Below are 27,095 nucleotides of genomic sequence, written 5' to 3'. Positions count from 1 at the left end.
ATGCTAATCTATGGTTATAATACATTCCTTTTTGAGGAGAAAGTGGTCCACAACTTCTGGACCATAGAAACTAAGGCAAATATGAATGTTCACTTGGTGTTGAAGGTAAGGCATAGTCATAAAGTTGATCCAAGGCATCTTTGTTCTTGGGGCAGTGACCTATAGATGGTTCTTTAAGGACGAGAGGCTAGGCGTTTAGACATTGATTGGTGAGGAAGAGTGAAGGGAGTGGGAGGCCACATTTCAGAGAGAGAAGCCAAGCACAGTCTTCTTAGTGTGCAGTTTTTCACTTCCACTATCACTGCACTTAGGAAACTGTAATTAAGTCGGCTCTGCTAGAAACCTGAATGTTCATGGAGGTATTTTTAGGGCTCCTATTCATTTTCTTTACTCAATGAATAGTGTATTTGGAAGGTAGTGTCATGTGGTAGGGATTATTTTGAAGTACTTGGTTGAAAACATAACTTTTGACGGGCAGTGGTGGTGTACATCTTTAATCCCAGCACTCAGGGGGCAGAGACAGGTAGATCTCTTGAGTTCGAGACCAGCCTAGTCTATAGAGGAAGTTCCAGGATGGCCAGGGATACACAGAGAAACACTGTCTCCAAAAATAAAAGAAAGAGAGCGAGAGAAAGAAGAAGAAAATATCTGACTTTTGGAAGTGTTGGGTGGGAACTAGAGGAATGATTTAGCAGTTAAAAGTGCATAATGCCCGTACAGAAGACCCAAGTTTAAGTTCCCAACACCCACATCGGGCAGTTTCAGTGTCCTTTCTGGCCTCTGCAAGTACCTATACTCACATCACACATCAGACACAAACACACATGTACACATAATTTTTTGTTTGTTCTTTGTTTGTTTGAGACAGGGTTTCTCTGTAGCTTTGGAACCTGTCCTGGAACTCACTCTGTAAACCTTGCTGGCCTGGAACTCACAGAGATCCACCTGCCTCTCCCAGCTCCGTCTTACACGGAAGGTCTTCATCTAGGTGAAACAATCGGATTACTTCTGCCAAAGCCTTCTAAAGCCAGTGTACAGTGTGAGCTTACAATTTCTCCACAGAGCTGTCTCAGGATGTGATAGAAACAGTGGAATTTAAAGTCTACCTCTCTGTCCGAATAACTTCAGTTTAGTCTTATTTCTATGGTGAGGTCATAATTTCTCTACTTTTTTTTCCTGGTTTTCCTTTTGTACTCATATTTTCTTCTAGATCCACAGCATCTGTTCAAATCCATGAATAATTAGAACATTTCACATTATGTAATATAGGTATAATTTGATCCATTTTACAATTTGTAATACTCTATAAACATTTTAGAAGTTAAATATTAGACAAGTCCTTTTTTTAAAAGATTTATTTATTTATTATGTATACAACATTCTGCCTCGATGTATGCCCACATGCCAGAGGAGGGCTCCAGATCTCATTACAGATGGTTGTGAGCCACCATGTGGTTGCTGGGAATTGAACTCAGGACCTCTGGAAGAGCAGCCAGTGCTCTTAACCTCTAAGCCATCTCTCCAGCCCAGACAAGTCCCTTTTGTCTAAGGATAAAATTATGTGAATATATCTACATTCAAATAGAGAGCATAAAAAGTATAATTTCTTTTTTGTTTTCTTTTGGGTTTTTTTTTGTTGTTGTTGTTTTTCAAGACAGGGTTTCTCTGTGTATCAGCCCTGACTATCTTGGAATTATCTCTGTAGAGCAGTCCCGGCTTGACCTCATAGAGATTCACCTGCCTCTTCCTCCCAAGTGCTGGGATTAAAGGCGTGTGCCACCACTACCTGGCTAAAAGTGTAATTATTTCTTAACTCACTGCCAACATCACCTCTCAGTCCTGTTCAGCTAAGCCTTTCTTTAGTGAGTTGTGTGTTACATGCTAAGGACTGGTACTCCTCAGTGAAGACAGGTTCTCACACTTGTTGTACTTACCAGGAATGCAAGTGTAACTCATTTTTCTTGAATGGCTCCAGTTATTTTGATGACATGAGTTCTTGGGCTTTAACCTCATTGATCACACAGCTCAGTGCCTTTTCCTTCCCCATAGTCACAGGACTTTCCTGATGAGAAAGCCAAAGCACTTTTCTTTAACATTTAAACATCGTGTGAGAATTTCGTCTATGCATATATGTTTTGATCAAGCCAACTCGCCATTTTTTCCTCCAATCCCTTCCTATTCATCTATACCACCTACAGTGTTCTAGCTCCCCTCCTTTGAAAGCTCCACCTCTCCCTGCTGCTGTTTATTAGCGTCTTGACTTCTAAGCAGGCATCCACGTAGGAGAAAAAAAACATTTCTGAGTCTAGGCTACCCCATTCAGAATACTCCAGTTCCATCCATTAATTTGCTAATTTCACTTTCTAGACAGCGGAATGGTGCTCCGTTGTGTAGAGGCACCATTCTGTCGGCACCCACTCATCAGCTGGCTGACCTCTGTTTGCATTTCCTGGCTGTTGTGAACACAGCAGCAGTGAGCATGGCTGAGCCTTCTCTGTTGTAGGATAGAGTCCTTTGGGTGTGGCCCCAGAGTGCTGTAACTAGACCACCACATGGTGGTCTTTCTTGTGCTCTGAGGAACCTGCACACTGATGTCCATAGTAGCCGCACCCTTCCGCGGCTGTTGGCAGCTAGTAAGCCTTCCTCGTTCCCCACTTGCGCATGCGCACCAGCGTTTGTCATCAGGTCTTTAATCTTAACGACTGGTGTGAGGTGAGTAAAGTAGTTTTAATTTGTTTTTCTCTGTGGTTAAGGACGGTAAACTTTTTTTCTTTTCTTTTTTTTCCATATTCTCATCCATCTCTATTTCTTCTTTTGAGAACTCTGGGTCTGTGTCCCAATATTTAATTGGATTGCTTGTTTTCTTGATGTTTAGTTTTTGAGGTCTTTTTTACATTTTAGACTCCTGTCTTCTCTGTCAGATATATAGCTGGTAAAGATTTTTTCCCATTCTGTCAGCTGCCTCTTTGCTTGAGTGATAGTGTCCTTTGCTGTATAGAAGGGATTTTTTTGTCTTCGTTGTTCCATGAGGTCCCATTTATTAAATGTTGCCTTAATTCCTACACTATTGGGGTCCTGTTCAGAAAGTTTTTCCTGTGTCTGTAAGTTGAAGTGTGTCCCCTAACAGATCCAGTATATCAGGTCTTATATTGAGGTCCTTGATCCATTCGGAATTTAGTTTCATTCTTCTTCATGAAGATATGTAGTTTAACCAGAACCACTTGTTGAAGATGCTGTGTTTTTCCAGTGTATATATTTTATCTCTCTTTCCAAAACTAGGTTGCCGTAGGAGTGTGGGCTTATGTCTGAGTCCTCAGTTTGATCCCATTGATTAATGATCTGTTTTTATGCCAGCAATGTGCTGTTGTTACTCTTTTCACTGTGCTGTAGAAAACTTGAAACCAGGCATGGTGATACCTCAGACAGTTTTTACTATTTAGCATTGTTTTAGCTGTCCTGTGTTTCCATATGAAATTTAAGATTATTACTTCACTTTCTCTGAAGAATTGCTTTGGAATTTTGATGGAATTGTGTTGAATTTGTAGATTGCTTTTAGTAGGATGGCCATTTTCATAGTACTAATCCTGCTAGTTCATGAACATGAGAAGTCTTTATTCAGTGTCTTAAATTTTTCATTGTATTTTCACATCCTTGATTAGGGTTAGCACTCATATTTTTTGGTTTTTTGTTTTTTTTTTTTTTTTGTTTAGTTTTAAGCTATTGTGAATATATTACCTCCCTGATTTCTTTAATGGAATGTTTTGTTTGTTGTCAGTTGATGGAAAGGCTACTGATTTTTGTATGTTAATTTTGTACAAAGTAATCCTGCTACTTTGCTGAATGTGTTTTATCAGCTGTATCAGATTTCTGATGGAGTCTTTAGGTCTTTCATGTATAGAATCATATCTGCAAATAATGATGATTTGACTTCTTCCTTTCCTATTAGTATTCTTTTTTTATTACCTTCACTTTTTTTTACTGCTCTAGCTAGGATTTCAAGTACTATATTGAGCAAGAGGGAAGAAAGTGAATTTCCTGATCTTATTCTTGATTTTAGTGGAAGTACATTGAGTTTTTCTCTGCTTAGCATCATATTGGCTGTGGACTTGTGAGATGGTGGTGTTAAAATGCATTCTCTTGGGAAGACAAGCTTTTTCTACCTGTTCCTCCTACAGTCCCAATGACAAACCAAGGTGCAAATTCACCAAAGCTTACCCTGGGGAAACAATAAAGTTATTAGGCTTACTGACAAAGAAAGTAGTCAGTGGGTCAGGGGTTTGGAGTAGGAGCATGGGTGACTTTAAAGTAGCCACATTGGAAAGTTTCCACACAGCATGGATGTTGACTCCCCCGTGACAATATAAATGGAGTACTCTCCCCTAAGCCTTCCCTGCCTTTATCACTCAGCCCTTCCCAGAGACCCTGAGGCCACACACAGTTAGGGTGAGGTGGCTGAATACTTAGTGAGAGTCCCATGGTTCTTCTTGGTCCCTCCATCATAGTCAGCAAGCCCAGCTGTGATACTGTTTGGTGAGCAGAGTCAACTGAACTCCTGAAGGTGGCAGTTTAGCTCTGAGAACAGTTCTATACAGCAGTTACCTTTACTGTTGAGATGTGTCTCTTGTAGCCCTAGATTCTCTAGGACTTGTGTCGTGAAATATGTTAAATTTTGCCAGAAGCCTTTTCTGCATCTTGTCTTGAACACTCTCTGCCTCTCTGGGATGAAACTGACTTGATCATAGTGAATGATCTTTATAATGAATGTGTTTTTGAATTTGTCTTACAAAATTTGTCATTTATTGAGAATTTTTGTATCAGAGAGATAGGCCTATAATTTTTTTTTTTTTTTGCTTGGCCTTTTTTCTGGTTTTACTATCAGGGTAACACTGGTTTATAAAAGAACTTTCAAGTGTTCCTTTTCTTTTTATGGAGTAATCTGAGGAGTGTTGGAGTTGGTTCTTGGAAGGTGTGTTAGAGTTCTGTGCTGAAGCCATCTGGCCCTGTGCTTTTTTTAGTGGGGAAGGTTTTTTTTATCTCATTGGTTGTTATGGGTTTAAATTATTTATTTCATATTCATTTAGTTTTGACTGGTCATATACATTTAGAAATTCATCCATTTCTCTTAGATTTTTTTTTTTTTTCAGTTAGTAGAATAGAGATTTGAGACAAGGTCTCAATTTGTTTCCCTTGCTGGCCTGGAATTCACAGAGGTCACAGCCTCTTGCCTTCTGAGTGTGGAGGTTAAAGGTGTGTATACCTTGCCTGGCCTTGGAGTAGAGTTTTTTGTTTGTTTGTTTGTTTGTTTGTTTGTCTTTTAAAGCTCTATGAATGTCCTAAGTGTCTGTTGTTGTGATGGCTTCTATTTCACCTTTAATTTCATTAATTTGGCTCTTCTCTCTGTGTTGGTTATTTGGCTAAAGGTTTGTCAATCATGTTAATGTTAATATTTTAAAAGAACTAACTCTTTGTTTCATTGATTCCTTGTATTGTTTTTGTTTGTGTGTTGTTTCTATTTCACTAGTTTGAGCCCTGATCTTATTGATCTCTTGCTATCTTCTGTTTTTTTTTTGGGGGGGGGGTGTTCTTGTGTTCTCAAGCCTTCAAATGCACCATTAAGTTATTAGTTGGAGATCTAAGTGCTTGTCTGCACGTATGCATGTGCATCACATGTATGTCTGCTGCCTTCAGAGGTCAGAAGAGGGTGTTGGATCTTTTGCAACTGGAGTTACATACAATTGTGAGCTGCCACATGGGTGCTGATTGAACTTGAGTCCTCTACAGGAGCAGCCAGTGTTCTTAACTGCTGAGCTGTCTCTCTAACCCCTCAAGTTTTTGATGTAGATAATGTTATAAACTTCCTCTTAGAATACCTTCATTGTGTCCCATTGATTTTTATATGTTGTGTTTTCATTTTCTTTCTAAAATTTTCTTCTTGCTTGCTTTTTTTTAATGCAGTTATCATTCTAATAATGTGTTGCTTAGTCTCCATGGACTAATGGGTGGAATGTTCGGTAGATGTCTGTTAGATCCATTCAGGTTGTGACATCATTAAACTGTAATGTTTATGTCTTTGGTTTTTGACTGGATGCCTTATTTGTTGGTGAAAGGGGGTCTTGGGTTCACCAGAGTCAATTTGTTGAAATTAATCTGTGGTTTTAAATCAGATTATGTTTATTTCATACACCTGTGCTTAGTACATGTAACTTTAGAATTGTCATATCATCTTGGTGATTTTTTTTTGACTTTTTCCTGACTAGTTTTGGTTTGTAGTCTTTTTTGTTAGATACTGGAATAGTTTGGCCTGTTTATTTCTGAGTTCTATTTGCTGTAAACACTTATTCCATCCTTTTACCCAAAGATGGTGTTTATCATTGATGGTGAGGTGTGTTCTTAGAGGAAAAAAAGATGGGTTCTGTTTTCTAATCCAATCTGTTAGTTTGTGTCTCTTTATTTGAGAATGAGTCTGTTGCTGTTAAGAATTATTATTGGACAGTGTGTTCTGATTCCCATCATGTTGTTATTTTTGTAGTATTTTCTTAAACCTCTTTTGATGAACTCTCCTGGGGTTATTGTTCCCTGTTCCCTTTTGACTGTGTTTATCCTTCTCTTTAGGCCATAGTATTTCTTTTATTATCTCTTGTAGAGCCGCCTTAGTGGTTGTAAATTTCTTTATTATATTCCTAAATACAACCTGTTCAGTTCATACAATGCTACATGTCTGTCTGTTTTCAGGGCTGACCATTTAGCACTGGACAACCAACTGGTTTGCTCCTCCCTGGGGAGGGCACCCCTCTTGCTCCCAGCTTTCCCAGCTTTTCACTGGACAGAGACAGAGAAGAGCTCACAAGGCCTTGACCCTACACAAAGAATTCTCTTCTTATTTCTTGCACTTTCGCACATTTGCTTAGGTCAGTATGGAGTTCTCTTTACTGGTGCTTTCTAAAGCTTGCAGACAAGTTCAGTATTGACAATATTGTCTTTATAACTTTGATTTCTTTGTTACTATGATTTTCAAAAAATGATTTGTAGGAAGAATCTTCTGTAAAGCATCCATATTTTCAGAAAAATAAATATGTTTTTTATTATGTAAAAAAATTCTTTAATCTATTTTTATGATAGAAGTTTTTCTTTCTCCTTAGACCATGATGGATACCTTTTCTTGGTATGATAGCCTGGGCTGACTGGCATCTGTGGTCTTTCAGAACTTGTAGAATATCAATCAGTCCAAGCCCTCTGGTTTTTAAAGTCTCCACTGAAAAATAAAATGGTATTCTGATGACCCTGTCTTTACATGTGGTTTGGTCTTTTCTCTTACAGCTTTCAAAATCCTTTGTTTGTTTTGTGCATTTCGTGTTTGAATGTTATGTGCATTTCGTGTTTGAATGTTATACGATGTAGGGAGTTTCTTTTCCATGTGGTGTTCTGTGTGCTTCTTGTGCATTGATAGGCATCTGATACCTTAGATTCTGGGACATTTTCTTCTATGATTTTCCTTAAAATATTTTATGTGGCTTTGGGTTTCTTCTCCTCCTCCTGTACTAGTGATTCATGGATTTGGTCTTTTTATGATGTCCCAGGGTTCTTGCACATTTCATCAAAGGGTTTTGTTGTCCTTTTTGTTTTGATTTCACATCGGCCGAGTGACCCAAACCCTTTACTCATCTTCTCACCCGGCACTCTCCGTGTGATCTGTACCGTTGGTGAGGCTTCCCACTGAACTTTTAATTTGACTTACTCTGTTTTTCACTTTACTTTTTATTTCTTTTTGATTTTCCTTCAGAAATTATTTTGATTAAATTCAGTTTATCTTGAATTGTTTTCTTTATTTCATTGTGCTGTGTGTTTGTGTTTTTGTCGTCTTCATTCCAGCACATATTCATATCTTCTTTGAGTTCCTTAGACATTGATTCCTGTACAGTCTTCAGCCTGAATGATACAGCGGAGTAGTTAGAACAGGAGTATAGCTGGCTTCTTTTTAATGACTAGCAGCTTTAACAACCATCATGTGGCCAATTTTTTATCTTGGAATGCTAGTTTCCTAAGTAAACGGCTATGTTAAATTAGGATGTCTGCTGCCTGTTGTGTTTATGGGAGGTGTGTGTGTGTGTGTGTGTGTGTGTGTGTGTGTGTGTGTAAAATAATCCAAAAAAAGTTTACCTAATTCCCTGACCCAATAAGTTTTCAGTCCTTACAATTCCATTTGTTTCATGTCTATTATTTGTTGTTTAATTCTCACACAAACTGAATGGTAAGTTGTGTTCCTTTGCTGCAAAAGCAGGCTTGCAAAAAGATAAAATAATTTGTCCAACCAACAGCAAAGCTTAGGTTCCACTTGTGACCAGCTTGGGTCTAACTCCAGAACAGCTGAGTAAGGACCTTCAAAAAGCTGTTTCTCTATAAAAGCAGCAAAGCCAATGGCTAAGTCAATGAATAAAATGAAAATGTCAGGTCTGGAACTCTGGACATTAAGGTCTTGAAGCAGCCCTAGTTTTCTCAGTAAGGACATCAAGATCCGGGGCAGTTCAGCTGAGCGTTCATCCTCTCCCTGTCAGCTTTGGAGCCAGTGCCTCACAGCCCTGTGGCTCTGAAGAATAGCTGCGCCCTTATGAGCTGAGAGAGCTTAGTCACACTTCCAGACCCTTCTACAGGGACCTGATACTGTTCTGATTTGTCTGCTGGCTCACTGAGCATCTCCATTTTCAGAATTTATCTTTGTTTGACCACACGACATTTGTTAGATACAATCAGCAGCCAAATTACTTGAAACCCAGGAGGTACCTAAGTTCTTTTACCAGTTGAAGATCACAGAAGGCTGACAGAAAGGAAGAAAGAAAAGACAGGCAGGCAGGCATGAGGGGAAAGCCATGTCCGTGGAGTCTCTGAAGAGCTCTCACAGAGTTCTCCAGATCTAGATGACCACAGACATCATCAGGCTGTCCTCGTGCCCAGAAAGGAGGTGCAGAAGGCTCCTCACATTCTTCACCTCTAGCTAACCTTCCACTTCTGCTCAGACAGGAAGTGAAGGCTTAGGCAGAGTTGTAAATTACCCTCTGTACACATCCTCAGCACAGGCTGAGATGTCTCTGCTGATAAATTCAAAGGTTTAATGGATGAGAGACTTCAAAGGCCACACAGGGCAAAAAGATGCAGACTTTAGCTAATTATTCCAGCTGGGTTGTGAGGCAAACAGTAACAAGAATAAATCAAGAAAGGGAGGGAGATGATCCCCATCCTGGTACACGTGGCACATTGTGTGCTATGCAAAAACCCTTTCCCGGGTTTTTGTCTTTTTGTCTTTTTTTTTTTAAGGCAGGATCTTTCTTTGTATCTCTGGCTGTCCTCAAACTTGCTAAGTATAGACCAGGCCCTCTGTCTCTTAAGTACTGGAGTTAAAGGTGTACACCACCACACTTGGCTAAAATTTCCAATTTTTAACCGAAAACTCTAAGACACTCAAACAGGGAATTATGGCTTATAAAGAGGAAATAAATAAAAGCAACCAGTCTGGGAATCCCAGTCTTTGACTCTCTAGAGAGAGCAGCGGTCCTCAGCCTTCCTGTGCTGCAGCCCTTTAATATAGTTCCTCGTTGCTATTTCATAATGCTAATTTTTTTACTATTATGAATTGTAATATAAATATCTGATATTCAGGATATCCAATAAGTGACCCCTGTGGGGCTTGCAGCCACAGGTTGAGAACTGCTGAGATAGAGATTAACATATATATTAAAAGTATATTGCAAAAGTGAGCAGTGACCTGATAAAGAGAAAACCTTAAAGTAGAAAGTCTGGAGTGGAAAAGTTCAGTATCCAAAATGAAAAATCAGCAGAAGGAAGTATCAGGAGTGTGTTGATTGTGATCTTCCATTGCAAAGGGCAGAAATCCAGATCATGAAAATGAACAGAGCATTGGAGACGAATAAAGTAGTAGTACCATGCATGCCAAGTACACACAGTAGAGTTCCAGAAAGAAAGAGAGGAGCTGAAAGGGCACTAGGGGAAAAAAGTGGGGAAGACCCCCAACTGGAGTCAGTGCCTTATCAACAAACAAATTTAAAACTACCCACACTTAAACACATTCTAAATAGTTGAGAGACTTAAAGGGAATCTTGAAAGTAGCAGAAAGACAATGATATTCTCACAGGCAAAGAATCCTCACTACTATTAAGAACTGTCTTCTCTCAAACAGGCCAGTCCCAGCCAAGCACGAGAGAATGGTATGTGCACGTGAGTACGGGTGCCTGAAGAGGCTGGAAGTGGGGCCTCGAGCTGGAGTACTGAGAACCAAACTATTGCCCCTGAAAGAGGAACCATGGAGCCAGCTCCCCAGTCCCACCTTTTCTTTTGTAAAAAAAGACAATAAAACTGTCGATGGCTTTACAATATAAGGATGGGATTTGCCTAGTGCAGAAACTATAGAGGAAATGTAATTACACAGGGCAGGAAGAAGTTTTGGCATGAGTTGAATAGAAGTTCAAACTAGACTGAGGAGGGTGGAAAAATTACCTTTTCAAAATGTATAAATAGTTCAGGGCCTGGAGAGACGGCTCAGTGGTTAAGAGCACAGGCTGCGCTTCCTGAGGACACAAGTTCAGTTCCCAGCACCACATGGTGGCTTACTACTGCCTGTAACTACAGTTCTAGGAGATACATGCCTTCTGGCCTCCATGGTAACCAGACACACATGCATGCAGGAAAAACACTCATACACTAAAATAATAAAAATTATTATTAAAAATGCTAGAAAGTAAGCTTTCTTCAGCACTCCTCAGTTCGTCCGTTTCTGCTGGTAACCCCAGATCTGCTTCCTGCCTCTTGGGAGTTGCCTGATGTGGGAAGTTGACTTAAGTGCTACCATACCATATGTAGCCTTTCATGTCTCATTTCTTTCATTTAGCATGTATCAGTACTTTTATTATTATGTTAATGGGGAGAGGTTTCATTCATGCTCAGCCTCCTCCATTGCTTTGGGCTTGTGGCGACACAGACATTATAGCAGCAAGAGCATGTGGTGGAGCAGGGTTGCTCAACTCATGACTCAAGGCGGAGAGAAGCAGGAGGAGGCCTGGACTGAGCCCTGTCTTTCAAAGGCATATCCAGGAACCCATTCCCTCCAGCCAAGTTCTACACCTCCTGAGGGTCTTTCCAATTAATCCATTGATGAACTCATGAACTAGTTGTCTCTCTAGCTCCCCTCACAGATGGATCCAGAGGTGTGCTTTATTAATCTGCTGGGTGCCTCTTAATTTGGTGCTAGGCAGTGGTGGCACATGCCTTTAATCTCAGCACTCGGTAAGCAAAGGCAGGTGAGTCTCTGAGTTTAAGGTTAGGCTGGTCTGCAGGGCTATACAGAGAAACCTTGTCTCTGGGGGTAAAACAAAACAGTACACAGTAGCACAGAGTAAGCACTCCTTCCCCTTACAAACAGTAGAAAGGAATAGGGACAAAGACTGAAACTCAGCAGGGGGAGTTTTAAACCATAACTTTGGGCATGGTGAGTGCCAATTGACTTGGCAGCTCCACCCCTATGGGCAATTTGGTCAAAGCCCACATGGCCTCTCTGCTGGGCTAGTTTCTCCCTTCCTGTGGCTTTCCCTGGCAGACAATCCATGTTCCTGTCTTCTCCAGCTTCCTGTGGTTTCTGTGTCATCTTCAACTTCACTGTCACAGTTTCAAGTGCCCACCCACAAGTTTCCCACAAGGATCAGACCTTGCTACACACTGACTGGCTGCCAGGCTTTCTTCTGAAACCTGAATGGAAGCATTAGTGATCTTGTAAATTGTTGCAGTTCTGCATGACTGCAAACCCAGCATCCCATGAGCAGCACTAAGCTTAGGAGTAGTTTGGGTCCCTTGGTTTATAGCCGCAGAGGTTTCTGGGTGTGTTAGCAACTGAACTTGAATCATTTCCTTAGGTAGCCTTGTTCAAGCAGCACTCTCTTACAGGAAAGGCTTCCAGCTGTTTATACTTTGACACCTTTGACCCTGTGGTAGGTGTACTTACTAGTTTCTGCAATATCATCAAGATATCTCTTCCAGAACCATAGCTAGTAGTCCTTTTCTTCTGCTACTTCTGTGTTTATGCTAGGATACAGAAGTTTATAAAAAGTGAACTGACCAAAGAGCAAATAGGCCAAAGATACAATTTAATGAGCGGCATATTATGATATCTGAAGTCCTGAGTAATATGAGGGCCAGGCTAAGTACTGTGTCCACGTTGGTGTCAGTGACCAGATCCCTGAGCTTCCTGACGTGGGCTCTGGGAGCCAAACCCTTGTTGGCAAGTGCTAGAGCTTCTCTACCTGCGCTACCACTCACTCAGCATCTGAGCTGCCGGGATGGAATGGGTAACGAAGTCACCGACTGGAGAAAGGAAAGTAACAGCTGAGAGGGAAGTTCAGGGTTGGAGACTAGAAGCCCCAGTGACAGGGGAGCACACTGTGTGCGCATCCCTAGCTGCCTTAGCCACCCCCAACCGCCTCTGTCCAAACTTGCCCTGAGTTCTGTTAAATTCCTTCCCCAAGCTGTCTGTAAAATGAGAATCTCCATCCTTTCAGTTAAAATTGGAGTGGTGTCACTTGCTTAAACACCACTGCTGTTGGAAGAACAGAAAGTGAACCTTTATCAGTCATTAAGACATTTGTGGTGAAGCATTTGTTTGGCATGTGTAACCAATAAACAGCTTGCCAAGGATACGCTCTCTGGTAGAAAGCCAGAAATCACATTGATGGCAGGGATAAGGTCCAGATTGGTGGGCATGTCACATGATTTGCCTGTAACAGGCTCTGGTGGGCGTGTATGCCGCTTCACAGCTCCGGGTTACATATTTTCTGTGGCGTGCCTTTAACCCAGTGATGACATACCTCCTCCGTCTCCAGTGAAGATGTTCACCGTGGCAGCAGACATGCTCAGACTGTGTCTGGTCTAGAGGATGAGCTTCAAAAGTCAGTTTAGTTAAGGTCCCACACTCAGAGAGCGGAACCCTGTGACTTTCCATGTGGATGATACACAGGCACGAGCGATCCTGTGAGGCTCGTGGAAGGCTGGAGTCTCTAGTTTGGTTTCCTTTTTTCTGTTGTGTATAAATCTCTTGTTTGGATGGATTGGTTACCCAGGCAGCAACTGCAGGGTAAAGATAGATAGGCTGCTTGGGGAATGCAGTCACAGGCACCTTAAAAAGACAAAAGTCCTGTTGTGTAAAACAAAAATTAGTAAATGGTTGGACTTTCGCTTAACCTGCAAAAAGCCACAATGAACAACAGTTTTTCCAGAGAACCTCTGGGATGCGGCATGGTTCTAATTGTAGCTTGTTTTTAATCCATTTGATTCCTGCTGTGTGCCCACTGCTTCAGGCCATTTGATGATTCTCCAGTGAAGCACAAAGTATAATTTTTTTTCTCTGAAAAGATGGCATTCTTTTTTTTGTTTGTTTGTTTGTGGGCTTTTTTGTTTTGTTTGTTTGGTTTTTCTGGTTTTTCAAGACAAGGTTTCTCTATGTAACTGTAGCTGTCCTGGAACTAATTTTTGCAGACTAGACTGGCCTCGAACTCAGATCTGCCTGCCTCTGCCTCCTGAATGCTGGGGTTAAAGGTGTGCACCACTATGCCCAGCTGTGTTCTGTTATTTTTTAAATCCCCATGTCTGAGGGTAGACAATCCCTGGACTCAATACTCAGAACCACCACTACCTTCAAAGCTGCTTTTTAACATCAGCTTTGACTGTGCAATGCAGAGTGTATTAGAAATCTAGAGGCAGTAAAAGATGGGCCAGAGATAATTCATTGAAATAAAGATGAAATTTAAAGGCCTGTTCAAAGTGTGGGTGCTAACAAAATCTAAATCTCCAAGCAATTGGCTGTTCAGATTCTCCCAGTTAGCCCATAGAATATGTGTGAGTACATTATAAATGTTACTGAATTACAGTCCTACTCCAGAGGGCAAAGTATAACAACATTGACCGACCACTGTTATCACTAACCCCTCTCTATTGTAGGAAAATCTGTTTGCACTGGAAGCATGAGAGTATTGTTTTGGGACTCTCATTCTCTAATAGCCGAGCATTTGAGAGCCTTGCAGGGATCCTCTGTGGGATGTGGAGATGGGACCTGGGACCTCATGCATTTGAGTACACAAACCCAGCGCACAGAAAGATATTTGGGTATTAGTGTTCTTTTATGCAGTATACCATCTAATTGCTGATTAAAATTAGCTTACCTTTCCTGCAGACAGCTACAGAGCTGCTACAGGGCAGAGAGAGTGACATTATTGTAAATGTCTGCTTGCTTTGCCTGCCTTCAGAGGTGCTGAGTATTTGGTCTTGCTTTGTTGTGATACAGAATTTTAGAAATACAGGAGCAGAGCCTCTCTACAGCTGAACATCCACTGGGTTTTCTCCAGTTTGCTAATAGCCATCATTTCCATTTTCTTGCTTCTTCGTGCTGTGGTTTGCTAGGCAGAAGAGGCGGCAAAAAGAAGTCTTACTCTGAAAGCCTTGACAACCTGCAAGCACAGTAGGCATCCTCGCCCTGTTCTTAACCAGAGTCAGAGGGGGAACACAGGAGTACTCAGAAATATTCTCAAGGAGAGAGAGAGCTTTCCCTCTAGTGCTCTGGATGGGGTTTGAATCACAAGATAATCCTCAGTGCAGATCTCATCAGTAGGTGTGTGCAGCTGCCAGTCAGACTTCCTTTGTCTGTTGCATGGTGAAGACAGTTGCCTCCATAATGGAAATCCAGTGTTGCATTTGTGCAAGTGTCTTTCATCATTACAGTTCAGCTTTTATAAATGGAACCTCGACTCTGAGAGGGCAGTTTGTTAGAAGTCTTTCTGCCGAATGATCAGGAGTGGTTTCCTGTTAGGAGTTCATGGGCACAGCTGTGAATGCTTTCTTTATTTCCAGAATTACACTATAATGCTTTATCATAGTAGGCTCTGCCCCGCCTCAACTTAGCATTCAGAAGAAACTTTTACTGTTTCAGAAGTCATGTAACCCTCGGTGCCTACTCTTTGTAAGTCTCTAGGTTCCACACAGCAGCTGGGGACATAGTAGATGACGGTACCGTAAGAGTTTGCTCACTTTGGTCTTCATGCTGCCTGTGACAGTCTTCATATTGTGCCTTTGTTTCTTGCACCTGTGCAGGATTCATCAGCTGGACCTGATTATTTGATTTAAAAGAAAAAGTACAGCTTGTTTATCATCTCAGAGTTCTGGCCAGGGAGAATTAGCGTTGGAGAAGAGGGGAGACCATAACTCTTTTTTAAAGATTTATTTCTTTATTTCTTATGTGAGTACTCTATCTGCATGTATGACATTAGGCCAGAAGAGGGCATCAGATCACATTATAGATGTTTGTGAGCTACCTGGGAATTGAACTCAGGACCTCTGGAAGAACAGCATTACTCTTAACCACTCAGCCATCTCTCCCGCCCCCATAATTCATTTTTCAGAGAACTTTTTTTTTAAAGATTTATTTATTTATTTTGTGTACAGCATTCCTTCCATGTGTGCCTGCAGGCCAGAAGGGGGCTCCAGGTCTCATTATAGATGGCTGTGAGCCACCATGTGGTTTCTGGGAATTGAACTCAGGACCTCTGGAAGAGCAGTCAGTGCTCTTAACCACTGAGCCATTTCTCGAGCCCCCGAGAACTTTTTTTTTATCACCCTTCTTTTCTAAATCTTTTTTAGTGTTTGGTTTTGTATTAATCGTGTACATAGTGTGGGAAAGGTACATGTGAGTTTGCAAGTGTTTTCAGACAGGCTCTCTCACTGAGGTGATTACAGATTGAGCTAGGCTGTGGCCAGCAAGACAGCAGAATCCTCTGGGTTCCACCTCCCCACACTAGGATCGCAGCTGGTACTGTTTGTCCCTAGTGGGAGCTAGGGAACCAAAAATCCATGCTCTCTCAGAAATCACTTTACCTACTGAGCCCCTTCCCAAAACCTACTTTACTTTACTCTTTAAGATCTTTATAGTGTGTGTGTGTGTGTGTGTGTGTGTGTGTGTGTGTGTGTGTGTGTGTGTCTTTGTAGGAGCGAATGCAGTTATCCACAGAGGTCAGAAGAGGGCTTCAGATCTTGAACCTGGAGATGCAGACAGTTGTGAGCCCCCTACAGTGGGTGATGGGAACTAAACTTGGGTTCTCTACAAGAACAGTAGATACTCTTGACAACTGAGCTGTCTCTCCAGCCCATGTTTCTTTCTTTTTTAACACATGCTTTATTTCTAAAATTGAATTGATGGAAAGATGCAAGTTGTACCAAGCACTCCTTCCTAAGAAACCCACCTGCCCGCACACTCTGCAGACAGATCCAGCGCCGGGCTGCTGCTCCCGTTTTGCTGCCAGTCCTTAAGAAGACCCTGTTCCTGCCAATGTCATGATTCTGAGGGAGTGTTGCTGTGAACTAGGGGGAGGGGACTGTTCATATTAGAAACAAAAGGCCAGCCAAGAAAGACGCCCCTCCCTAGAAAGAAGCGGGAATCTGCTGTCTTCAGCGGCTCTCGGGGTTCACGCTTGTGTTTAGTAGCTGCTCCCCATTTGCAGTCACTCTTGCAGAGGGGACAGCTTTTATTTGGAAGTAAATTGTAATTCTTTGTGTGGAAAAACAGAAAATAGTCTCTTACCTTCCTAATCTGGGTTTCTTTAAAGTAATTCCATCCACTGGCACTTAGTGCTTCAGAGAAATCAGTTCACATCTCTTCATGGGAGGGAACAGGAAGAGGGCTCTCAGGCAAAGTGCACACAAGCTCAACTGCGTGAGTGTGATCCCCAGAACCCAGGTAAATAGAAAGGAGAACCGACTCCACAGCTGACCTCAGCCTCCCTGCCCATGCACGCACACACACACACACACACACACACACACACACGCAGCACTTTCTCTCTCACACTGCCCTACAGGTTGATAATAATAAAATAATAAAGTTTTGAAAATTAATGATAGTGGGGTACTTTGCAGTTTGCCTTGGTCACTTTTGTGTTCCTGTTGACACATGCCAGTAAGGTTGCAGCTGTGCTCTTACATAATGATAAAAAGAGTGAGCCACACCTTTTACTTTTGATAAGTTCACCTTAGTGTTTAATGCATTATATAGTTTAGATATTATCATTAGATATATTCCAAGTTTGCATTCAATTTCCTATACATACTTCTTCCTCAGCCAAAATAAAGTACTGTACAGTCTTGAATCCAGAAAGAGAAAAATGCAGTTCTTGCTGCCAGTGTGCAAGATCAAGAAGGGCAGGAGGCTCAGCCAGCCACTTTGCTGCTGTTTCCCTGGAGCCCGATCAGTGCCTGACACAAGTACTTGGAGAAGAGCATTTAGAATGCAGACTCCTGATGGTGTGCAGGTGTCCAGTTAGCCTGGACCGTGGTCTAGTCTCTAGAAAAGCGGCCATGACAGAAAGAAGTGCTTTTGTTCAGGAAATGACTGGACTGATGCTTTACAGCTCTCGGGGCTTGTTCTCATTGCTTATGTTCATTTTCTACATTAACCCAAGCATTGCCACGTTATAAACAGCATCAGACTGCTGAAGACAGCTTCCAAATTAAATGCTTGGATTACCCACCCAGGTACCAACAAGATCTAAGTGTGAAAGAGGTTTTGTGGGAATGTTCTCGGGTGTGCAGACTTACTAAAGTATTCCACCTTTGCTTCTTCCCAGGAGCACTCACTGTGGGCCTAGTGCGACAGTGTCAAACAATCCATGGACGAGACCGGACCTGCATCCCTCCCCGGCTTCCCCCAGAGTGGGTCACCACCCTGTTTTTTATCATCATGGGAATCATTTCCTTGACTGTCACGTGTGGTTTGCTGGTGGCTTCCCACTGGCGAAGAGAAGCTACAAAATATGCTCGGTGGATAGCATTCACTGGAAGTAAGTAGCCCGCTTACTAAGTTGGTCTAGAAGGCACGCACAGTGGCATTTGTACGAAGATTATCAAGATCAGTCCTAAGGACTCAGTAAATCTTCCTGGAGCACCACTCACGTGACCATGAGATAGACCGCACAGTCCCACAGCTCGTCAGCGTTGTCACTGCAGGACCAGGACACCCACAGCTGTCACTGCTCTGTGTGAATGCTCTTTTAATGAGGCTCACTTTTATTCTCTGTAACGTAATGTTTCAGGTTTTTGACTTGGAGCTACCACTAGTCCGGGTGGTTTCCACTTCATGAAGGTACTGGTATCCTCTGTCAATATAAAGATAAATCTAGGAAAATATATAACTTAGATGAGGGCAATGATTTGCTTTTTAATATTGTTGATTTTTGTTTCTACTGGGTTGGATTACCATTGAAAAATCAACACATTTAGTTTTTTAGTAACTTTGTCACAGTTTCTTATTCTACTAAGCTATTCGTGGTGGTGTCATGAATTTATCTATTTCATATAGTATTCACTTATAATTTGCAAAACTGGTTTAATTACTGAACACTTTAGAAACTTATCCCAAGTTTAAGGAAAACAAATACACACACACACACACACAAGAACATTTCTGTGATTCTGCTTTTTTGTCTCTAAAATAGTTTTTCACCACAGGGTATATTTGGCAATATTTGGAAACGTTTTTATAGTCACAGCTAGTGGGCAGAGGCCGAGTGTGCTGCTGAACGTCCCCCATGGAGGGAAGTGTCTGGTGCACAGTAGCCATGGTCACTGGTCTGCACTCGTGGGATGAAGACGTGTGCAGAGCACTGAGGTCTCCAGTGCAGAGTCTTAGGCTCATCTCAGGTTGCATACGTTTCCAAAGATGGTTTTAACATAGCTCACTCTGCTTAATGTTTTTATTTAAAACAACTATAACCAGAGTAAAAAATAACTTCAGGTAACCCTATTAACATTAAAACTAAGTTTATCTCAGCTAGACGTGTAGCTGAGTTAGAGCACTGCTAACTCTATGTGTGGCTGGGTGCTGTCCCTACCACCGGAGGACAATCCAAATATGCACCATGTCTGAACTGAGAGTAGTGCTGCTCCTCCGGGACTCCCTGTCTCTCCAGCTGCCTTGGAACTTTGTTTCCAACTTCCTTCATTTTTGTCTTACCATCTTCCTGAATAGTAGAATCTAGATCAAATTGCCTTTGAGGTAAGCAACTCCTCCTTGCCCTTATGAAGAATGATAAACAATCTGATGATCCTGAGGCCTGAGACAACTCTTTCGCAGAGAGTGAGGCCAGAGGCAATTGTAGAGAGGAGGCGGCTCTCTGAAAGCGTGTTGCTGAGGACTTAAATAAAGAGAATCTAATCTTGTATCTTCTACTCACAGACACACTCATTTATCCAGGTTTGAGTTACTAATGAGTAAAACAATATCAGGGACCAAACCTAAACTGCAACGTGACAAATTTACATTAGGCAAGAACAGCGGTAAGAGACTCGTAGGGGCCAGGAAAGGAGAGGAACTAGGGTTTATCTTTGTTTTTCATTCCCCTTCGACAAAAAGGTCTTTGCGTAGAGTTGACTCCAAAATGCAATGTGTTTCTTTTATTTTTGAAATTGTATGTGCATATGGGAGTGATTCAAGTTGATGGATGGTAACCAAGTGAAGTCTCGTTCTTCACTGCCACCAGCCTTCAGAGCCTCTTTGCCGAGGCCCTTGCTGTTTCCAGCAGTTTCTGAAAAGTAGTGTTGTATACGCAGAAACCCTTATCTACTCTAAAAAATACATACTTATACTAAAATGTCTCCATTTTCTACCTCTATTCTTTAACGTAAAATGGCTTGGAGTAAATTTAAATTGACATTTAGTCTGTGCTTGCTGGCTGGGGAGCTCCCCCTAGTGGTTCAGCTATGAAGATGTATTTGAGCCCTGCTGTATATAGAGTTTTGTTTTTGAATTTTTGAGATAGGGTTTCTCTGTGTCTCCTGGCTGTCCTAGAACTCACTCTGTGGACCAGGCTGGCCTTGAACTCAAAGATCCACCTGCCTCTGCCTGTGCTGGGATTAAAGGTGTGTTCCACCACCGCCCATGCGTATATAGTTTTTCATTAGTTAGGTAGTAGTTTTTGTAATTATGTGAGAGTAATGTTCTAATGACAGATCCTCTGTCAGGAGAACCCCACGTGATGGACCTTGCCGGTGGGGACAAGAAAAGCAAGGATGAGTTTTTTTCTTTAATTCTGACCCTATTCTTTTATCACTCGTGTGTGTGTGTGTGTGTGTGTGTGTGTGTGTGTGTGTGTGTACCCACAAGTGAGTGTATGCTCATGTGGAGGCCAAAGGTTTTTATCAGGTGTCCTCCCTACCACTCTCCAACTTAATTTTTGAGACAAGGTCTCTCACTAAACTTGGTACTCACCATTGGCTAGACTGGACATCCAGCAAGCCCTGGAGAGCCATCTGTCTCCACCAGCCACCTGCCATACCCAGCGGTTTGTGTGGTGCTGGGGATCTGAACTTGCACCTCTCCATGCACAGCTGGTACTTCACCTACGGAGCCTTTTCCACAGCCCCCTTTTTACCACTCTGCTCACAGCCTCAGGTACAGGTGCTCCTGTTGTCACTGCCGAGAAACCTGTCCCATGGCGGAGATGGTGCTGACTCTGTGAGCTTGCTTAGGACCAGAGCTTGATCATCACACGTGATAGCTGCTGCTGTAAACACTAATGATTTAGGATCTGAAGTCACTTCACAGTTCTCGATAGCTTCAAACAGAAACTCCCAACTACATAAATCTGGACCCTAGAAAGTATAGAGAACCAGATTCCTAGGCCTTAAAATCAGAATTAATAGGAAGCTGTTGCTTTCTCAAATTATGTTGGACTATTCATAACCAGTTTAGAAAATACACTACAAATTTTTATCTATAATTGTAGCTGTTAAATGAGTGATATTTATTGTCCATTAATAAAGGACAGAATTTTTTCAGTAGAGAAAATTGGCACAGTAACATAAACTAATGTTTATATATTATTAAAGTGTTTTTGAATTATTTTACTGTTTCCTAAGTTGCTCAATATCAGAAAAAAAATGTTTTAAAAATAGTCTTACCCCCAGTGGACAAGTGTGTGTATGTTTACACAGTGTGTTGATGCAGGCTCTTGTGTACAGTTCAAGCTAGCCTGCTGCTTGAGTTCTTGCCTGCACCCCCAAGAGCTGCACTTGGTTCACACACCTCCCTCAACCCCATGGCTCCTATTAGACTGCTTTCATTCTCTCACTCACACTGATAAGTGGATGTTTACAGCACATCTAAAATTGTTAATTGATTACTAGTCAAAGGGCCAAAACCCTAATGGAATCTGAGGCCTACGGTTTTCCTTTCTAGAAGGAAAATACAAAGAATTCAGATTTGCTTGTATGATATTGTTTTGTGCAGTCATTTGTCTAAAGTGAACTAGGTTTTCTGTCTGTATAGCATAGAATAATCTTCCAAAGTGATACAGAGCATAAAAGAATACTGATATGTCTGGGCGCTAGTGGCACACACCTTTAATCCCAGCACTCGGGAGGCAGAGGCAGATGGATCTCTGTGAGTTCGAGGCCAGCCTGGTCTGTACAAGAGCTAGTTCCAGGATAGGATCTAAAGCTACAGAGAAACCTTGTCTCAAAAAACAAAACAAAACAAAAAACATAAAAAAAAAGAATACTGAGACCACAGAGAAACCCTGCCTCGAAAAACCAAAAATAAATAAATAAACAGAATACTGAAATGTTTCTTAAGGGATATTACTTAAGCAAGCGTTGCCATTTAATGTACTATTGGTGTTCATCCAGGAAGTGATTGTGTTAAGTTCTTCTGATTGATTAGCCCACCAAGAAAATTTTAGAGCTATTGGCAACTGATAGATTTGTTCAGGGTTCTCTTGATATTCCTAGGGATAGGTTTGTCTTGGGAAGGTTTCCCATTCTATTTATGAGAAAGTTTCAGATCGTCATACGCAGCAGCTGGTTCATCTGTGTTCAGAGAGCCTTCTGAGCTGGGCGGTGTTGGCGCATGCCTTTAATCCCAGCACTCAGGAGGCAGAGGCAGGTGGATCTCTGTGAGTTCGAGGTCAGCCTGGTCTACAAGAGCTAGTTCCAGATCAGGCTTCAAAGTTACAGAGAAACCCTGTCTTGGGGCAGTCAGCCTTCTGTCCCAAGAAGTTCAAGGGACGATGAACACTTGACTACTACCTTCAAGAAACAAAAATAATTTCTCCGAAAAGCTAACCTAACTGTGGGTAATTTATGTTTACTGGGAAGAGCATTTCTTTGGTAGCACTGGAAATACACTATTTGGTAAAAGATTAGACAGGTATTACTTCTGCCCAGATACTGTGTTTTCTAATAATCTTTCTAGAAACATTTTAATGAAAAATGTATTTTATTGTGTTTATATATAAAACCCAAAGGGGGTTTCTCACCCTTCCTGACTTTGTTGTCTGTGTATTTAGAACCCTGATAGAGACATTACTGTGTTAGAACATTATCCTGGAGAGATAACCACTCTGACAGTGTGCTAACCATCCCAGAGATCGGACGATCTTTCTCCAGTTGGTTGAACATCAGAGTAAGAGAAGTAGTATTTATGTTTGTGCACCTTCTCCCTAGGCTCCTCTACACTATGAGGAGGACCGGCAGTGCAGCTGTGACGTAACAGTGGCCGCGGCTACTCAGCCCTTCTGTCAGCCCAATGCTTTGCCAGGGGCTTGACTTGTTTCATTTATCCTGTTAATATTTCTCCTATTTTAAGGAAGAAAACAGGCCAGCTAATGGATATTAGGGCAGAACATCACCCCTAACTCTGCTCTTAATTATAAATATTAAGACAGACAGACTGACATACACACACACACACACACACACAAATGCTCATAATTCAAAATCATCTAAAGACTTGCATAAAGAACTGTAGCTCAACATCTACTGTGTTAGACTTGTTAGGCTTCAGGGAATTGTGTGACCTGTAGTGTATACAAGTCTTGACAAGGGAGTTCATGTTTTCACAGGTGTGGCCTTGATATCTACAGGTCATATAAATTGCTTTGTACCAAATCTTCATTGTTGTTTTTGGTTTTGTTTTTTTCCCATCACCAAAGCATGTTACTAATGTTGTATTTTGGTTTGTTTTACAGTGATCCTTTTCTGTATGGCTGCCCTAATATTTCCAATAGGATTTTACATCAATGAAGTCGGAGGTCAACCTTATAAGTTACCCAACAACACAGTAGTTGGGTCGTCATATGTACTTTTTGTCTTATCGATTTTCTTCACAATAGTAGGACTTCTCTTTGCTGGCAAAGTCTGTTTACCAGGCTGACGAATGTCTAAATGGCTTAACTTGCTTTTATTTTTAATTTTATTTTTTATTTTTAGAGCTTGGGAGGACAAAAAGAAGGCGTCTGGGCAGTCCTCTCATAGGAAGATGCTTAGATGAACCTGATGCTGAAAAGAAAAAAAAAGTGTTTTGATTTGTTCTCACTATGCACTTTGGATTTTAAAAAAGAATGAGAGCCTTTTCCATAACCAAATACAATATTGACTAAATCTCCTGAGCATATTCAGGCAGGCAGTCTGCACTGTGATAGCGACCTAGTGAAGGAGAGTGCTTTATACTGAAAGCATGTGGCCCTGTGACTCTGGTGATCTGTTTTTAATGTCTAATGATTCATGGGGGGGGGAGCCTAGTATTTATGAATTGTGATGGACCAGAGGGGTGCTGGAGGTTCGTGTGGGGCTGGCCTCACCTCCTAAGACGTTAGTGTTCTCAGCTCCTTTGTCATGTTGTGAGCCTTTGGCCCTGCAGTGGATTGCCGTTGCATTACTGCACCGAGAAGCCAATAGATCAAAACTTGTTTGCTAAAATGTATGTAAAAATTCTAAAACTCCCTAATCTCTGTGTACAAACGAAAAAAGAAAACACTAAGAAACAAGTTTGGGGTGGGTGGGGGAAATCTTCCTTATATTTATATAAATATATATATAATATATATATTTTGCTGATGCAGTATACAGTGTGTATATGTGTGTGTGTGTATGTGTGTGTACATTTATATATGCACACATGCAAACAGTTCCTGGAAGAGAACTCTGAATGCTTGCTAGCAAAACACTGTGGTGTGCAACCTAGAACTCAATAGAAAAAAGCCATTTATCTGAAGGCTGCATAGTGGAGAGAGTCTTCAGTTTACCTCATTCTTTGTAGTAGCCCTTGATTTTGACAGGTTTCTGTAATAGGTACAAATAACTCCATACCTTTCTAGGTGCAATTTTAAGTTAAGCTAAAGATTCTTTCTAGGTTTAATTTATTTGTATATGATAGTAAAGGTAAGGTCATGTCAAACCTTATAGGTTGGGGAATCTGACACTGTTGAAATGATTGGCAACTGTCATCTGTTGTATTATAGAGAATTGTTTTTCCCCACTGGCTCAGTCTTCTACATTAATAATGCATTGTATATGTTCAAGCACACAACTTCATGTCAACACAAGTTCACTAGCAAATATCTGGCTGTTTGGCCTATTTACAACACTAATTCTACTCTACCATAAAAATGGCATTTTATCTGTAAGATTGCTAATACATCTTTACCAGACACTTGAGCAATACACTGTTTGCTTTATATGCTTCACACCTTTGTTTGCTTGAAAAGCTAACACCCTTGCATTTGTTTTGAAGGCTGTATTAAACCCACGGCCTTAAGGGTTTTTCTAGAAGCAACAGTACAGCTTACCCTGAATTCATAAATACTTTAAAACACAGTCCGTTCTTCTCCACATGTCCATGTCTGTGTCAACACCTAGATTTTTCCTGGTGAACATTATCTAATGCCATTTGAGGTTCGTCACGAGGAGGGTGTTTCATGGCAGTGGAGCTGAGTCTGTTTTCTCTATAGTGAATGGCAGTCTAGATGTCCCTGTTGGTGAACAGAACAGAGCTGCACGCAGCCCGGGCTTCATACAAGCCGGAATGATTTCTAAGAAGCTTGATTATTCCTCAGAATAGTTCCTTAGAGGTGGAGTTGCCTCCTCAGAGACAGTCCAGAACCGAGCTTCATTTCCTTCCCGCCAGCTTGTTCTTCACCTGTCTCACAGTATTAAGTTGTGGATGAAAACCCAGTGTTCAGGCTCACCCAGGAAGCCTGGAGGATACCCTTCTGTGAGAAGCCTGTAAACCAGAGGAAGGACACTTCCACCAAGTATTACATCCAGTCAGTTCTGAGGCCACCACTAGACATGTGTGTTGTGTGCACACTGTGGATTGTGCTCGGATGATCCCTCAGTCAGATGGGTCACTTTGAAGGGAAGCTTTGGTAGTTGGCATTATACCACTGATATGAATTATTAGCAACATACAGTTCAAATTAACTGACATGACCAAGAGCTTTTCTCTTTCAAAAGATGGGTTTTATTGTAAATAGTTTCTCAAGATATTTTTAACTGGATCATGAGCATGGGGAGAGAAAGTTTCTCAGCTGCTATGAATTTCCCCACTGTTTACTTCTCTCACAGTGGTATTGCATTTAAGATTACAAAATTTTAGGTTATTTGTATCTATTACCCAAACCATTAAATTGTCTTTAATTTCATCATTGTCTTGGAGGTCCAGTGCATGACGAGCTGGTGGGGGAACATCTCTCTAGCCACTCAGCGCTCTAACCCAGGATTAGACCATCCCATCTAGTAGTGTGTGAAGTCCCGTCCTTGTCAGCTCTCCCAGACCAAATGTTGCTGAAGTGGGCTCATCCGTATAATCTGTCCTGTAAGTGGAAGGACGCCCAGCTGCCAGCAGCTGCTTTTAAAAGGTCACTATGAGTACTACATAGCACAGTATTAATTTATAGTAGGAGTCATATCTTGTAAAATGTATATAAAACACTTATGGTGCAATCATTTGTCAAATTTTTGTCTGTTACATTGTTCTTAGAGTGTACGCTCTTCTCATGCCTAAGAATATCACTGTAAAATCTGCTGAAAACTATTTTTAGGTTTTATTTGCACAAGACTGAATTAGTTTGAGTTTTGGGGAAGCTCCTATTGAACAAACCTAAATATCTGTAAGATAAAAATCTCCAATTCATTAAAAGCAAACATTTCAGTACAATCCTTTCCAAAGGTAACCCATGTTCTGTGTTGTTCGTGTGTGGGTGTGACGTGCCGACTCTTCATCTCTCACAAACCTAGTTTCTGTTCCTTCTGTGTTGTTTTTGAAGGATGCCTTTTTTTCCTTTGTAATGTTCTAGATGACCAAAACACATTGGTTTTTATCCTTTTGCCTACAGCTTTGATTTCTCTATGTGGTGTTGTGTGAGTTCACTGTTTAATCTCTTCAGTGAAATAGCAGATAGCCCTGGTGAGAGGCAATCTATTGATTTAGAAGAAAGGTCCTAAAAGGTGTGGAAAACTAACTTTGGATCTATTCTTAGCTATGATTTTGCATCATGGGCTTCATTAGAAGAACGTGTTGCATTTATTTTGTCTTTATTAAAAGACTACTAGTCACCAGTTACTCTGGTTACAGTAACTGTTTTATCAACCCTCTTTGATTTTCTTTTAAATTTTCACTCACAAGTCAAAACAGTAAGCTTTCAGAAAATTTTTGAAGGATAAAAATATATGAAGGAAAAAGGTGGTCTGTGTAGAATTACCTACACAGAGATTTTAGTTGTATTGCCTTGAGAGGTTTTAGTTTGTGGTCAAGATCTGTATATTATCCCAACTTTATTGAGAATTGTTTTCTAATTGGTTATAACATTTTTTCAATTAATAGTTTGAAAACAAATTGTTAATACGACTGTATAAAGTGAACATAATTTTCTTCACTTGTATTTTTGTTATTGAGCAAGTTTATCAAAATAAATTGTCTACTAAAGAAACTAAAAAGGCTTCTATTACTTTTAATAAGCTGTGATTTTAAATGTTTACTCCTAGGGATGTAGCTCTCCCAGGCCATGTGTTCAATCCCCAGCACTGAATAAACCAGGTGTCATGGTACTTGCCCAGGAGGTAGAGGCATGAGGATCAGAAGTTCAAGGTAATCCTCAGCTACATGGGAAGTCTGAGGCCAGCCTGTGTTAAAGCCAGCAGAACAGTCTCACAGCATTTGTGCACATTCACAGAGACCTGGCCTCTTAGGTGATGTTGTTAGCACCGCATGTGAAGGAGCCCCC

General features: G+C 41.2%; 1 protein-coding gene across 1 annotated transcript; it reads left to right on the top strand.

Moving 5' to 3' along the window:
* Mosmo (modulator of smoothened) lies at positions 1-26,801 on the top strand. The gene is made up of 3 exons (XM_005351174.1): positions 1-105; positions 17,519-17,876; positions 23,061-26,801. Exons 1-3 carry the CDS (start codon positions 1-3, stop codon positions 23,243-23,245), a joined length of 648 nt encoding a protein of 215 aa, XP_005351231.1. The 3' UTR covers positions 23,246-26,801.
* The last annotated feature ends 294 nt before the right edge of the window (positions 26,802-27,095 follow it).

The sequence above is a fragment of the Microtus ochrogaster genome, chromosome 8 (assembly GCF_000317375.1).
Source record: "Microtus ochrogaster isolate Prairie Vole_2 chromosome 8, MicOch1.0, whole genome shotgun sequence".
Classification (NCBI taxonomy): Eukaryota; Metazoa; Chordata; class Mammalia; order Rodentia; family Cricetidae; genus Microtus; species Microtus ochrogaster.
Note: the sequence above shows the minus strand (reverse complement) of the source record. Positions and strands in the feature narration are given on the sequence as shown.